Raw genomic sequence first — 16,346 nt, 5'->3', positions numbered from 1 at the left:
TGGAGATGGGAGACCAATCCAGACGATTGATGGCTGCTTGAAGACCGTCCCAGTCGGCCTGAGTGAAATGCCAGACTCGTCAACGCTGAGGAGGCTCTCTGAGAATGGTCAGAGAGATGTCCACTTTAACAAGCACATGATCAGAAGAGCCGATTGGAGCAGAAGAAGAGCAGCAGACATTTTCAGGGAAGTTAGTCATAACCAAGTCCAGAAGAGAAGATGCTCCTTTGACTGAAATCCAGGTCGGGAAATTGACAGATTGTGTCAGTCCCAGTGAGTCACAGAAGTCCTTTACTGAAGAGCCATGGCTGGTGAGAGAGGTACCCACACCCAGCCAACTGGCATGGTGACAGTTGAAATCACCACATATGAGGAAGAGAGAGTTGGGATGGGTAGATAGAAGTTTGTCCATATTCTCAGACAGCGAGATGTAGATGGAGTCATCACTGTTTGGTGGACGGTACAACACACATATGAACAAAAGGTGGGAGCGAAGGGGAAGCCGTAGCCAAAGGTATTCCTGGGGGTGAGGTGGAGAGAGGGCAGTGCAGGGCGAGTGAGGAAGAGAGTTTTTGTTATAAAGATAGCAACCCCACCTCCAGGACGAGGCTCAGGTCTATCATACCGGAGGAGGGAGTAACCTAGGAGAGATACCAAGGAATCAGAGACATCATGAAGGAGGAAAGTTTCTGTTAAGCAGATCACGTCTGGTTTGTCAGAAGCAACCTGTATGGAGAGATCGGACAAGTTTGAGCGAAGGCCCCGGATGTTCGAGGTCCATACTGTTGAGGAAGAGGAAGGGGGAGCATCGGATACAGAACAGGGGGGGGGGGGGGAGTGGTAGGGTAAGATGTGGAAGAGGAGGAAGAGGTAGGGAGAGCTGTTGAAGGTGTGTCAGAGATTACAGAATAGCTTGGAGAAAGGGAAGAATGGGGCGGACAAAAGGTTTGATGGTGATTGGGTGAGGCGCAGTGAGGTGTTATTTGACGAGGGGGCAGAGTGAGGCAGAAGGTTGGGGGAGATGAAGGTGAAAGTTGGAAGGGGGAAGATGCGGGGAGGACGCTTTGAGGAGGAGGGGTGAGAGGGGAGTCTAGGAGGGGAGGAGCGAGGGAGAGTCTCGGAGGGGAGGGGTGTGGGGGGAGATTTGAAAGGAATGGGTGATTGGGAAGATTTGGAGGGGAGGGGCAAGGGGGAAGATTTGAAAGAGATGGGTGATGGGGATGATTATATGGGGAGGGGCAAGGGGGTAGATTTAGAGGGGAGGGGTGATGGGGAAGTTTTGGAGGGGAGGGGTAATGGGGAAGTTTTGGAGGGAAGGGGTGATGGGGAAGATTTGGAGGGGAGGGCAGGGGGGAAGATTTGAAAGGGATGGGTGATGGGGAAGATTTGGAGGGGAGGGGCAAGGGGGGAAATTTGAAAGAGATGGGTGATGGGGAAGATTTGGAGGGGAGGGGAAAAGGGGTAGATTTGGAGGGGAGGGGTGATGGGGAAGTTTTGAAGGGGAGGGGTGATGGGGAAGATTTGGAGGGAAGGGGTGATGGGGAAGTTTTGGAGGGAAGGGGTGATGGGGAAGATTTGGAGGGGAGGGGTGATGGGGAAGATTTGGAGGGGAGGGGTGAGATTGGATTTTGAAAAGTGTACGATTAATGGGAAACTAACATTTATTGCAAAATGAGTTTCTTGAGACATTCGAGTCAAAAATACGTTTGAGGACGTTGAAGGATGGGTGGAGTGCTGGAGAGTTTAGGGAATGAATGAAAGATGCACTATAAGAGATGGAATTTTTTTTGGAATGAATAGATTTGGTGAGCAAGTCGAAAGCATCCTTTTATAGAAGAAGAAGAAAAAGGTGTTATAGAATATGACAGAATACAGTTCTTCAGGGGACAGATTAGACATTTTTTAACAACGTGATCACGTGATCACACACAACGTGGTCGAAGAACGAACAAACAAATAAGAACAACGAATAAACGAATAAGAACAGAGAAGGAAATTTTTTTTTGGTTTTTTTTTTTTGAGGAGATTTTAAAACAAGGAAGTATGGGGTGAAAAGACCGGGAAAACCAGAGACCAGAAAGTAATTGCAGTGCGATCGAAGAACCACTGAGCCAAAAACAAAGCCTCAAGCCAAGGTCAGACACGGTAGCCTACTACACTAGGCTTCAGAATACGCGATATGAAAGACCGACGATTCTGTGCACAGGTATGAAAAGCCAACACCAAGAATACTATTAAAGACACACCAATAGTTACATACACCGAGAGAAAGATACAGTTTCGACAAAAACACAATTGTGAAAAGTTACGTAACTTCAAAAGCGTGCGCGCAAGGACAGCTTTGAAGGGACGAGACCTCCAATCTTGCGCATGCACAGTTGATAAGTTATATTGGCGGATCACTCTTACACGTTTTGGCCTACACTGTCGCTGATGATTCGTCAACAAGTGATGAAACTCATCCGATAGATGATGGGGGCTTGTATTTTTGGGATTCTCATGTATGTACTACTTGTGAATGTTTTCAGCTGTGGATGAACTCAGGTAGGGTTTAAAACAGCAAAGTCCTTACCATGTATAGCATTTATTGGTTGCTTTATGCAGCTTTCTTTTGATGGAAGAGCATGGTGGTTAATATATCTATATATAATCATGAAACGAACAACAGAAAAAGTACTTACCCTGTGTTTTACGTCATTCCATAATATTGTTTTGCTGAAGATGTGGAGTTGCTTCTCTGGAGGAGCCGAAGACTTAAATTCACCAACAACTTTAAACTGGACTTGACCTCTCTCATCTAATTGCCAGTTAATCAATTCATATGAGTTTTCGAATGGATCTCCATTTTTATCAAACTTCACCAAATTACCGAGGTTGTTAATAAATTCGACATTCCTAAGATAAAACAAAAGCTAAAACGTGTGTGAATCCAAACATTGGTGAAGAAGTTCACTTCATCAACAATGTCTACAATGAAAGGTTTTGGATGGGGGATGTTGTTTGGGAGATATACAATTTGATGCAACATACTGCCGCGCGAATCCCTCGGTTAACACCGTAGGACCGCGGAGGACCGAATGGCTTTACTGGAGGCAATGATCAAATACAGATTTGACAAGGCAGCACAGGAGAAAGAATGAAGGGGAAGAAGCGGCAAGCGTGTACCTGTAATGCGGAATGAAGACAAACGGGAATCCGGGGTAAAATGTACAAAAATAAACAGGTTTATTTCGGAACCCGAGAACAAGAAAACGTGACGATAAAACCTAATTCTAAATTGGGACGTCCCCGCACCAGACTTAACAACAGGACACAGGAATGAATGAAATAAAGAAATCGTCGTGTGGTGTTCTCTGGTGCGAGCTTATCTGGCCGTAGTGGTGCGTCCGTCGTCCAACGCGGCTTCCCCAGTCCGCCTCATTCGCGCGCTCCGCCAGGCCCCGAGCAACCCGCTCAGTGGCATGCCCCACTCCAAGCTCCTCGTCGGTCACACACGAGGTCCCGTTTGCTCACAGCACCGAGCCTCGCTCCAAGCTCCGGACACCGAGCATCGCTCCAAACACCACGATGAACCAAAATCACCAAAAGCACCACACAGACTTAGGGAAGATGCCAACGACCACGTAGGGAAGAGGAACCAGCAGGTCTCCAAGAGCGAGCACAAAGGGTACAGCACGGAGAGGGACAGAGCTTCAAGCACGAGGGGGAGAGAGAGAAAATGTCATCGAGTGAGTCCTTTTGTCACCCGGCGTGTGCCGTCAATCTGGCCTGTTCCCAATCAGAGCCTCGATTCTTCATTGTCTCTCGAACCTTCTACCGCCTTCCCACATCACCGGCGCTCTTCCCTCCAATGAACAACTTCCTTCTAAATCGTGGTTTGGCACCTTCCGCGCTGATTGGCTGAAGGTTCGCACCTCCCATGCCAACCAATCACATGTTCCTTAGGCGTGGCTCCAGCCTGCCACGATGCTCGTCGCCCATGGTGGTGTTGTATGCGGTCGCTGCCTGCTTGTCTTTCCGGTCAGTCATTGTAAGGGGAGGGAATTTAATTACTGTTGTGCACTAAGGACCTATTTAAGTGTTTATATGAGTGCGTTGCCATAATGGACACTGGATTGGCGACAGAGGGCACGACGAACGAGGGAATTTTACCCATAATCCCTGTACTAATTAGCATGCCCCGCCCCCTCGTGGGGGAGACACAGATACGACTTATTCCGACATCCAGCTAAACATAGAACTTATTACAGGTAGATTCCCTATCACGACAGTCGAGTTACCTACCTATACAGATCTATCTGGCTCTAGATATTCCTCTACCTAAATTCATAACAATACACAGCTCAATAAAATGTGATTATGGCAATTAAAAATGATTACTAAAAGTTCAGGAAGCACAAAAACTGTAAAACACAATTCTTCCAGGGAGAAAAAAAACTTTGTAAATGCAACTATATGAAGGTAGAAAAATGATTAAACATCTCGTGGATATAATTTGGCTCTTTTTGTTGTTAATACCAAGTGAATAAAAATTTAAAGGAAACTAATTTCATTTCCAAAGTGGTTGATGGCTCTTAAAGTCCTGGCTTATTGGTGGCTAGAACAAAGATGGCGGCCATATTATTTTGTCTGGGTGACATGGTAGGTGGAGTCAAGCGACAAATGTGGGTGGGGTCCAGCAGCTGTCCAACTAATGGGTGCACATTTCAAAAATCGACTCCCAACAAGAACAACAACTACCAAGCATGGCTCTTGTACACCTTCCACAGGTCACAGGTAAAAATACCAGAGACAAACTTGAAAATGAACAAACTTTTACTTTGCAAGATTATATTTTTTGGATTTTCTAAAAATGGAAACACTCATGTTGAGCCATTTTGGAACCACCTAAATTGCTATCATTCAAATTCCCTTCCCTGGTCTGAACATGGAAAGACAGAGGTGGTTTGGTAAGCTTCGTTTTTGGATAGAATGTTCCAGAATACTGAAAAAACACTGAACTTGTGAAGAAACTGCATCCACAAGTCCAACGTCAACAATTCACCATTTATTTCCCTTGAAATGCCAAGAATATTTTCTTGAGATCGAGATGTGAACAGAAAAGAGATCGATTCCTCAGGGAAGTTTCTGCAGAATTGAAGACGTAGAATTTGATCGTTATATGTAATTTTTGTCCTTATCCACAGGTGTAAGGTTTTTTTGTATAGAAAGTCAAGGTTCATGGAAGAGTCGACGCTAGAATACTGAACTGATCAGAATGCAACAAACAAAATGAACAGTAGAAATAGGGGGAAACACCAAGAGCAGGGTTGAAGGACTATGATATAATTATAAGACAGAGAGACAACCGACCTGTCTGCAATGGTGAAGTGGTAAGCCCATGGACTCAGCTTCAATGCAGGACGTTCCAATGATCTTGAAGGCCTTGGTTTCCCCAGCGTCAAGCTGAGTAAGGTGTGGGGCAGGAAATCCAGCTAGAGGGAAGAGCAGTTCTCCATTAAGCTGTGGTTGTAGGCCTTTGCGGTGAATAGGTGTGCCAAGGAAGGACTTTGTACGATGGAGGATGCCCAGTTGGCGGCTGACTGTGGGGGCCAACTTTGAAATGTGATTTGCCCAAGAAAGATCATGACTGATAGTGAGACCCAGAAGTTTTACTAACTGAACTTTCTTAAGAGGGATATGTCGAAAGTAGATGAGTGAGTTTGTCATATGGTCCTCTTGGAGAGAGAGAGAGAGAAAGAGAGTGGGAGTGTGACATTTATTATCATTGAAAGACATATTCCAAGTACTTTTTTTGTCAATGTCTCAAGAGAGGGAAGAGGCTGCAGTCTTCCTTTCTGAAGAATGAAGGATGTCGTGGCAGAACATTGAGTCATCAGCAAATAGATGAAGGGGATTTTCCAGCGAACCAGATAAATCACTCATGAAGATTAGAATTAGGACGTGGCCCAGAACAATCTATCTGCCCAAGGAGAAGTGAATTATTGCAGAGACTTTTCTGGAAGGTTCACTTGGCTGCACCTGGATGGGTTTGAGGGTTGTTGAGTTGCGGCTGAAACCCCAATCCTATCCAGGTTCCTCCTGATGACTCCAATGTAGTACTTGGTTTTCCATTTCATTATGATTGTATTATATCCTGATGCTGTGTGGATTCTGCTTCCCCGCTGATGGACCTCTGGTAACTTGTATCTGTTGCTAAGTTTTTGCCTGAGTAAGTAATGCTGAAATCTATCTATCTGGGTTCTTCCCAACATCTTGCTAGGGCTAGGAACCCGGGCTAGGAGTTAGGGCTAGGAGTTAGGGCTAGGGGTTCGGCATATGAGTTAGGGCTGGGTGTTAGGGCTATGAATTGGGGCTAGGAATTGGGGCTTGGAGTTAGGGCTAGGAGTTAAGGGAAGGTGCTATGGCTAGGAGCTATGGCTAGGAGTTAGTGCTAGGAGTTAGGGATATGAGATAAGGGAAGGTGCTAGGGATAGGAGTTAGGGATATGAGTTAGGGCTCGGAATTAGGGCTTGGAGTTAGGGCTATGAGTTAAGGGAAGGTGCTAGGGCTAGGAGTTAGAGCTAGGAGTTAGGGCTAGGAGTTAGGGCTAGGAATTAGGGCTTGTAGTTGGGGATATGAGTTAGGACTAAGAATTAGGGATATGAGTTAGGGCTAGGAATTAGGGATATGAGTTAGGGCTAGGAATTAGGGATATGAGTTAGGCATATGAGTTAGGGCTAGGAGTTAAGGGAAGGCGCTCAGGCTAGGAGTTAGTGATCTTTGTTTCTTTCACATTTCTTTCTACATTTTCATATTTCTCCTTCTTCTAACTAATTCTTACTTGTTCTTTCTTTTTCTCTTTCTTCATCTATATGTGTATCTTTCTTCATCATTCGGAAGTAAATTATTGACGAGATCTTTCTGGGAGGTTCACTTGGCTGCGCCTGGATGGGTTTGAGGGTTGTGGCTGAAACCCGAATCCTATCCAGGTTCCTCCTTATGACTGCATCTTTGCTCTTTGCTTATTCAGGTTCCTTCTGATGACTCCAATGTAGTATTTGGTTTTCCATTTCATTTGGAAACTCCAGTCTCAACAGGGTGAGGAGATGAAGGGATTCGGTTGCGGGCCACATGTTGGCTATGAGAGTAGAGGAAGACAATAAGCCATGTATGGAGTTGGCCTTGGATGCCAAAGGCAGAGAGTTTAGAGAGCAAAGGGAGATGCCAGACTGCATTGAAAGCTCGAGATATGTCTAGGTGGATGGTCCTGAGCTCACGTCTGATATTGAGGGCCTCCATCCATAGTTGTGAGAGAAGAAGCAGCAAAGTCTAAGGTGGAATGACCTGGTCTGAATCCAAATTGGTGATCACAGCAAAAGGTACTCCTGGCGTTTGGAGGCATCATATCAGTACTTGGACAGTGAGAAATTGAGGTCTTAAGGGATCTAATTCAAACTTGGTACAGACATGTATTATGATGTAAAGATTAACTGTTTATATTTTAGGGCCCCGGGGTCAAAGGTCAGAGGTCATGTCAGGTAAAAATGTGATAAGTTGACAATAGCTGAATGGATTTAAAGCAAAATTGGTACAAGTATTATGATGATGTAATAATGTGGGTGGAGGCATATCGGTCAATGTTGTGACGTCGAAAGTGTCGTACTCGTTTGGATATTTAAGGAGTTATACACAATGTTTTTAATAACAAAAACTACGTTACAAGGTTTAAAAAAATTAACACATCAACATATACAAACTTGTTCTCCACTTATACACCGCCTTAAAGGAAAACTAAACAAACAACCTAACATCAAACATGAACGGTAACAAGTCTTATATTTTCTGAAAGAGGAGATAAATAACATCTAACTGGTTAACTTTCATTACCGTGGGAATTGAACTTAAGATGTTTCATCTCGAAGCGATTCTCAGTTCTCATCCAAAAGTGTAAATCCCTGGCAGAATTCCCACTCCAGATTATCAAAAGCAAATTTGCGAAATAAAGTTTAAACTTTTCATGTCACTTTTTGTCGAGGAAAGCAATTGTAACCATTTTTAAATGATTCGGTAACTTATTTAATCTGTAAATCCGGTTTAAAAATCGGTTAAAACGATCCTCATTTATGTTCCAGTTCATTCATTTTAGGTGATGCAGGATCATAAGAGGACAATGTGGAATCAAAATATTCCGTTTAACACTGATTTGACTCAATGTTCATCGTACGTTTCATGGAACCCTAACCCTAACGTGGGTCCAGGACCTAACTAAAACGTTTCGGGAAAGTTTTCCAGCAACAGTGAAATAATGTTGTTGTAAAATCGTTTCCATAACGTTGATTAAAGGTTAACCCGTTTGAAGGTAAAAGTAAAACATCTTAAAAACGTTTCTAGAACGTTATTTTTTTCGTTACCTAATTACGATGTTCCAGCAACGTTGTGATAATGTCATGTGTTTTCTGGGTTGATGTGAAGTCCAAGTCTGCCACCAGGGCAGGGGTTTAGGGCTATCAAATCGGAAGAGACCATAGCCTTGAAGAAACATTAAACAATCAGGGATGACTTGTGAGAGGAAGGATTCTGTTAAACAGATAATGTCTGGTTTATCAGCAGCGGCCTGAATTGAGGGATCTGTGAGGTTGGAGTGGAGTCCTCAGATGTTTGGGATCCACACAGTGAGAGATAGAGGAGCAGACATTGGAAGGATGTGGGATGTGGTGGAGTTAATGGGGGGGCAGGATGAGGTGGAAGCTGATAGGGGGTACGAAGAGGTGTCTTTCTTTCTTTCTCTCTCTCTCTCTCTCTCTCTCTCTCTTTTCTCTCTCTCTCTATCTTTTCTCTCTCTCTCTATCTTTTCTCTCTCTCTATCTTTTCTCTCTCTCTCTCTATATTTTCTCTCTCTCTATCTTTTCTCTCTCTCTATCTTTTCTCTCTCTCTATCTTTTCTCTCTCTCTATCTTTTCTCTCTCTATCTTTTCTCTCTCTCTCTATCTTTTCTCTCTCTCTATCTTTTCTCTCTCTCTATCTTTTCTCTCTCTCTCTATCTTTTCTCTCTCTCTCTCTCTCTCTCTATCTTTTCTCTCTCTCTCTATCTTTTCTCTCTCTCTCTATCTTTTCTCTCTCTCTCTCTATCTTTTCTCTCTCTCTATCTTTTCTCTCTCTCTATCTTTTCTCTCTCTCTATCTTTTCTCTCTCTCTATCTTTTCTCTCTCTCTCTCTCTCTCTCTCTCTCTCTCTCTCTCTCTCTCTCTCTCTCTCTCTCTCTCTCTCTCTATCTTTTCTCTCTCTCTCTCTATCTTTTCTCTCTCTCTCTCTCCATCTTTTCTCTCTCTCTATCTTTTCTCTCTCTCTCTCTATCTTTTCTCTCTCTCTCTATCTTTTCTCTCTCTCTCTATCTTTTCTCTCTCTCTCTATCTTTTCTCTCTCTCTCTATCTTTTCTCTCTCTCTATCTTTTCTCTCTCTCTCTCTCTCTCTCTCTCTCTCTCTCTCTCTCTCTTTTCTCTCTCTCTCTCTCTCTCTCTCTCTCTCTCTCTCTCTCTCTCTCTCTCTCTCTCTCTATCTTTTCTCTCTCTCTCTCTATCTTCTATCTTTTCTCTCTCTCTCTCTCTATCTTTTCTCTCTCTCTCTATCTTTTCTCTCTCTCTCTCTATCTTTTCTCTCTCTCTCTCTATCTTTTCTCTCTCTCTATCTTTTCTCTCTCTCTATCTTTTCTCTCTCTATCTTTTCTCTCTCTCTATCTTTTCTCTCTCTCTCTCTCTATCTTTTCTCTCTCTCTATCTTTTCTCTCTCTATCTTTTCTCTCTCTCTCTATCTTTTCTCTCTCTCTCTCTATCTTTTCTCTCTCTCTCTCTATCTTTTCTCTCTCTCTCTCTATCTTTTCTCTCTCTCTATCTTTTCTCTCTCTCTATCTTTTCTCTCTCTATCTTTTCTCTCTCTCTCTATCTTTTCTCTCTCTCTATCTTTTCTTTTCTCTCTCTCTCTCTCTCTCTCTCTCTCTCTCTCTCTCTCGTGTCATCCTTGCGCATCCTTGTCATCTCGTGCGCTCCTGCTGGTCGTTGGTGAGTCATGCGTGGGTGTGGCAGCATGGTGGCTGTGCATGTTGAGCTGTGAGTTCTCTGTCGTGTTGGTTGGTTTTCCTATCCCCCATTTCGCTCCCTTGTGTCCTTGTTTATACTTGTAAAGTTTCCCCTGTGTGTCCTTTCATTGTTGAGACAAGAGAGAGGGAGAGAGCGCACACGGTAGGTGGTGTTCGGTTGCCTCTTTTCGAACCTCCGGGTTTGAGGCCTGGCCTCCATTTTGCCGTGTTTTTTCCTAGTCCAGGCAGCGGTGTTTCGCTGCTCTAAACGGTTCTTGGACCTAGTCCATTAGTTTTTGGTTTTACCTCCACTTGCCGGTGTTGCTTGTGGTTGGTATCTTTTTTTTTTGATTTCTCACCCTTTATTTATTTAATTTACGTTCGCTATGGCAAACGATTGTTTGAGGAATAGCATGTACGAGTCGCTCACTCGCAAGCATGGGCTGGTGTGCGACCCTCCGAGTGAGGTAAAGATGGAGCAAGTGCTTCTAGCAATTGGAAAATGCGTCGGCTCACATAATATCCGTGCAGCCTCTCGAATGAACAAGAAAGTTGTTGTGTTTGTATCGGAGGTGCACATGGTGAACTCCGTTGTGGAGCAAGGCCTTCTCATAGAACCCGACATGTTTCTAGTGGTTTCCCCACTAGATACACCTGCGGTGAGGGTCAATGTGTCTAATGCCCCTCCCTTTGTTAAAGGTGAGGACTTGTGTGCTCAATTGAGCAAGTTCGGTACGATCGTATCAAAAGTGACAATGGTGCCGATACACTCGGCAAGGGGTGAATTTCGACACGTGATGACTTTAAAAGGGTCGTTTACATGATATTGCCCGAAAATGTGCAAAAGCTCAATGTAGTTTTGCATGCAAAGATTAATGGCCATACTTATAGAATGTATGCCTCCACGGACGTCATGACGTGCTATGGGTGTGGAGCTTACGGACACGTAAAGAGTTCCTGTCCCGGTTTGGTGAGACCATTAGAAAATCGAGACCAGGTGATTGCAGATTCTCCTCCCTCCCCATCTAATGTGGCGGATGATATGGTAGACTCCTCTCCACGACCTAATGGTGATCGGGAAACAGTTGACTCCTCCCCCTCACCTACTGAGATACGTGGAATGGTAGACCCCTCCCCACAACCAATGGGTGAACAGGAAACAGTAGACCACTCCTCCCTACCTGCTGGTGTGACAAATGTGGTTGATCCCTCTCCTACTGTACAGGACTGGACGGATGACAATATGGAAGGGTTCGTAACAGTGGTTCGTAAAAAAGGACATAAACGTTCATGTCCCGTCGTGAAGGATGCAAGCACAGTGCAAAGTAAGGTACTTGTTGTGTCAAACGTGTCGCCGAGCTTGCAAGATGGAGCTTGTGTAGAGAATACCTGTGTGGGATTGCAAACTGAACCGGCACCTGGTTTAAATCTAAGCAATTCGTTTGCACCACTTGCCGAACTGTTTGAGGGTTCTGAGTGTGATATAGACATCGAGAATCCTCGCGCATCTCAGGAGGACACAAGTGGGGATATTGATAACCCTGATGCCTTACATGACATTAATGTAATGGTCACAGAGGTGGGCGCAGGGATGGCCAGGTGTAATGATAAAACAGATAAGTTGGACAGCCCCTCAGAGGAAACCTGTAAGCCTACACGTTTCGAACAAAATAAAAGGGATGATAAGAAGGAAGCTGCATATGACGATGAGCAGCTAAACATGAATGAAAACGATATCCATGTTTCTGATCCTGGGGAGATTTGTGCCTCAGAAATAAGTTTGCATCAGGAAGAGAATGACAAAGATGATGCGTTTGATTTTGATGAACCCTACTCTACCTCGTCAGGTAGTGGGTTTTGTGCCCAAGAGGATGGGGATGGGGACACTGTAGTTACAGAAGATGAAGTTAAAAAATTCCTCGATGAATCCTTCAGGAAAAGGAATGTCAGAATTCAGGATTATTTCCCAAACCTACATGCTTTTCTAAAAACTACTAGAAACATGATTCGTGAACCCCAGCAAGTTGGGATATCAGAACCTCGATTTCAGCGGTTGAGGAAGTTTGCCACTAAGGCAGGAAAAGAACTCCAAGAGGAGGAAAATTAATAAAGAATAAATGAAGGTAACGTCTCTCAACATAAACGGAGGCCGCAGCTGTATGCGGCGTCTGGAGGTGTTACAACTATTTGAGAAAGAAAAGATTGATATTTTCATGTTACAAGAGACACACATTAACGAATCTTGTGAAGAGGAGTGGCGCAGAATGTTTAAAGGGTGCCATGTTTTCTCCAGTGCGGTTGAAGAAGCTAAAGCGGGGGTGGCAATAATCTTGCATCCTTGCCTTCAACCATCCGAGATTCACTATAGAGAGATTTGTAAGGGTTTCTTGATGGTGGTGGATTTTATTAGCAGCAATCAAAAGGTTCGCATTATTAATGTGTATTGCCCCAGTGACAGCGCTGAAAGGGCTCTATTTCTTCCAAAATTAGCGGATTGTTTAAGCACTGTTGATTTGACTTGTTTAATTTGTATGGGGGGAGACTATAATTGCACACTCAACCCTCGACTGGACAGGAACACTCCTGAGCCACATCCACCCAGTGCAAAGTCCTTGGCACAACTTGTGAAAAAATACAAACTTAGAGATGTATGGCGATTACAAAATCCAAACACCCGTCAATATACATGGGTGTGCTGTGCAAAAAACCAGTTAACCATGGGTCGACTGGACAGATTGTACGTGAACCAAGGAATGGTGAATCTGGTTAAGAGAACATGTATAACTCCATCTGGCTTTTCTGATCACCATATGATTGCAATGGATTGTATGTTACCTGGTCATTGCTGTAAGAGTGCACACTGGAATTTCAATGTGAAATTGTTACAAGATGAACATTTTAAAAATGCCTTCAGACTGGTATGGGAAGGATTAGAAAAGAAAAAGTGTTCCTATGTCAATATGCGACAGTGGTGGGACTGTACCAAGTCACAAATTCGGATTTTCTGCCAACAATATTGCTCGTATGCCATTAGTAATACGTCTGGGTTGATAAGTGCTCTAAAAGCAGATGTACTTAAATATGAACAAGAAGCTGGAACATCTTGGGGAAGTGACCAATATCAGCAGCTGATAGAAAAAAAGACCCTGCTGGCCGAACTGGTCAAAGAGCATGCGGCGGGAGCAATGATTCACCTGCGGATGAGCATAATACACCTCGAGACTCCAAACAAAGATTTCTTCAAAATGCAGAAGGCTGCCAACACTTCTCGGCAGATTCAGAGTCTACGCTCTCCCAACGGTGTTCTGACTCGCCAAAGTGACATTAAACATACACTGCAAGAGTTTTACTCAAACTTGTTTACTCCAAGAACGGTGGATAAAACGATGGCAAATGAGATAATTGAATTTCTCCCATCTCTTTCTGAAGAGCAGCAACTCCAACTGGAATGTGACATTTCTCTGGAGGAGCTCACAACAGCAGTGAAACAACTCGAAGACGGCAAGGCCCCCGGAATTGACGGACTTCCTGCTGAATTTTACAAAGTTTTTTGGAATGTTCTGGGTCCTGCTTTAATTGAGATTTTTCACGAGAGCCTAAATCAGGGGGAATTGCCCTTGAGCTGCAGAAGAGCTGTCTTATGTCTTCTTCCCAAGAAAGGGGATTTGCAGCAGATTACAAACTGGCGGCCTGTGTCATTGTTAAATACTGATTACAAGATTGTGTCAAAAATGCTTGCAATTCGTCTTAAAAAGGTCATCTCGTTCTTAGTTGGGAATGACCAAACGTATTGCATACCTGAACGATCCATGTATGACAGTATTTTCTTGGTTCGAGACTTGATTACTATCGGTCAAACTGCGTCGCATGCTTTTGGGTTATTACTCCTTGACCAGGAGAAAGCTTTTGACAGTGTGGATCACTCTTTTCTGTTTGCAGTTCTTACGAAAGCAGGATTTGGAGAAAAATTCATTTCTTGCATAAAACTTTTATACAACAATGTATCATGCCTGCTAAAAGTAAATAATAGTCTGTGTCGTCCTTTCCCCTTTCAGCGTGGCATCCGTCAGGGCTGTCCACTGTCAGGCATGTTGTACACACTGTCCATCGAACCCTTACTGGCTCTCCTTCGTACCACTTTATCTGGTTTGTCCTTGTCAAACAATTCCAAAATTGTTACATCAGCATATGCAGACGACCTGTGTGTTGTGGTTAAAAACCAGGAAGATGTTTTTGAGCTATCCCGGTGTTTTGCCAAATTTGAACTTGCTTCATCAGCAAGAGTAAATTGGAACAAAAGTGTAGCTCTTTCTCTGTACCCAGATACCCTATCGGGGTCACAGGCTTCACATATGGTTCCCCCAACTCTTCCAGGAGGAATGTTATGGAAAACGGATGGGTTTAAATACTTAGGCATCCATTTGGGAACTGCAAGCTATATGAAGAAAAACTGGGATGGTTTCTTAGATAACATTAAGCAGAAACTATCAAAGTGGAAAGGGATGCTCCATATCTTGTCACTTAAGGCACGGGTAACGATAATAAACAACCTGGTGCTTCCAATCGTATGGCATAAGATCATAGCACTCCAGCCTCCTCAAGCTCTGATCACCAACATTCAGAGGGGTCTAGTTGACTTCTTCTGGGGAGGCCACCACTGGCTTAAGCCAGATGTGTTGTGTAGACCACGTAATTCAGGTGGTCAAAACCTGGTGCACATCCCTAGTCGAATAATGGCTTTTCGGCTAATGACAATAAAACGTCTGCTGTACAGCGAGGTTGTGCCCTGGCGTCCTCTCACGAATACGTTGCTCAGGCAAGTAGGTGGAATGGACTATGACCGGGAACTTTTCCTTATGGACTTGAAACAGGTCGACAGAGCTCGGCTCCCTGCATTTCATCGGTCTCACCTGAACGCCTGGCAAGCTCTAGGAGTGCAGCGGTTGGAGATCTCTTATGATCCCAGGAGGTTTGTGCATGAGCCATTGTTCCAAAACTCACTATTCGCTGAAGTATCTACCAGCCGAGCTTTTATGGAACATTTTACGAACAATGGGATTAATAAAGTGCGAGATCTTATGGAGCTATCCTTAAAGCGATGGTTGTCTGCCAGCACTGTTTCTGGAAAAATTGGCTTGCGTTCAATTAGAATAGTGAGCAGGGTCATAAAGATTGTATCCCAGACTTTTTTAGATTTAAACATTGGGTGGAATGGGGTAAATGAAGAAGTAGACTTTCGTTTAACCTTCCCTGAACTCCCAGTCACTGCCCAGGAACAACATGGTGTGTTTTCCTCTCACAGCGAAGAATCCAGTGTGTTCCACATCATGGGAAAAAGGGCAATGTATAGAATTTGTCTAGAGGTGTGCTTACCGGGCTGTGCAGCACCCTTAAGGAACAAGTGGAAAGAGTCTTTACCTGCAGGAGCATTTCTCACTCCAAATTGGGATGAAATGTACAGGAGTCCTACTGTTGGACGTACAGGAGACCTAAATTGGAGACTGGTCCATCACGCCCTGGCCACACAGGTGTTAGTTCAGAAGTTTAACCCTGCTGTGTCTAATTTATGTCCTTTTTGTGGTAATGTTGAACATTTGTATCATGCGTTTATTGAGTGCAAGAGATTGTCATCTCTGTTTCTGTATCTGAGCCGAATCTTTTGTAAATTCAAAATTGTTTTTTCTGTTACAATCTTTGTTTATGGACTTGCATGTAATACTAGGAAAAACTCTGTGATTTTTCTTTTGAATTTTTTGCTTGGAATTGCTAAGCTTGCAATTTATAAAACCAGAAAAGCCAGATTAGGTAGTGGAAAAAATGAAAATGCACTTTTTTGTTTCATCGGGATGGTGTCAGCACGTATAAAGCTCGAACATGCTTATCATGTAAACATGGGGAACCTTCTTGTGTTTGAAGAGTTATGGGGCATGGGGGGTGTTTTGTGCAAATGCATTGGAAATGAGGTTGTGATTTGTATGTGAAGTGAAGTTGGAATACTTTGGTTTTATACTTTTATAATAAAAGGACAAAAGTCAAAGTCTCTCTCTCTCTCTCTCTCTCTCTCTCTCTCTCTCTCTCTCTCTCTCTCTATCTTTTCTCTCTCTCTATCTTTTCTCTCTCTCTCTCTCTATCTTTTCTCTCTCTCTCTCTCTATCTTTTCTCTCTCTCTCTCTATCTTTTCTCTCTCTCTCTATCTTTTCTCTCTCTCTCTATCTTTTCTCTCTCTCTCTATCTTTTCTCTCTCTCTCTATCTTTTCTCTCTCTCTCTCTCTCTATCTTTTCTCTCTCTCT

At 43.7% G+C, this 16,346-nt stretch overlaps 1 protein-coding gene across 1 annotated transcript in view; it reads right to left on the bottom strand.

The window, feature by feature from the left end:
- The window catches only part of LOC137424080 (extracellular calcium-sensing receptor-like), a 38,286-nt gene that overhangs the window by 11,463 nt on the left and 10,477 nt on the right, over positions 1–16,346 (bottom strand). Inside the window, exons 6-7 of the mRNA XM_078773663.1 lie at positions 5,353–5,474; positions 2,682–2,895 (exon numbers count right to left, since the gene is read on the bottom strand). Of these exons, the coding sequence (XP_078629789.1) occupies positions 2,682–2,895; positions 5,353–5,474 (336 nt within the window). The remainder of the gene's footprint in view (positions 1–2,681; positions 2,896–5,352; positions 5,475–16,346) is intronic.

This window comes from Myxine glutinosa, chromosome 3, assembly GCF_964187855.1.
Source record: "Myxine glutinosa chromosome 3, kmMyxGlut1.1, whole genome shotgun sequence".
NCBI lineage: Eukaryota > Metazoa > Chordata > Myxini > Myxiniformes > Myxinidae > Myxine > Myxine glutinosa.
The sequence above is the reverse complement of the archived record's forward strand: the minus strand, read 5'-3'. Positions and strand labels throughout refer to the sequence as shown.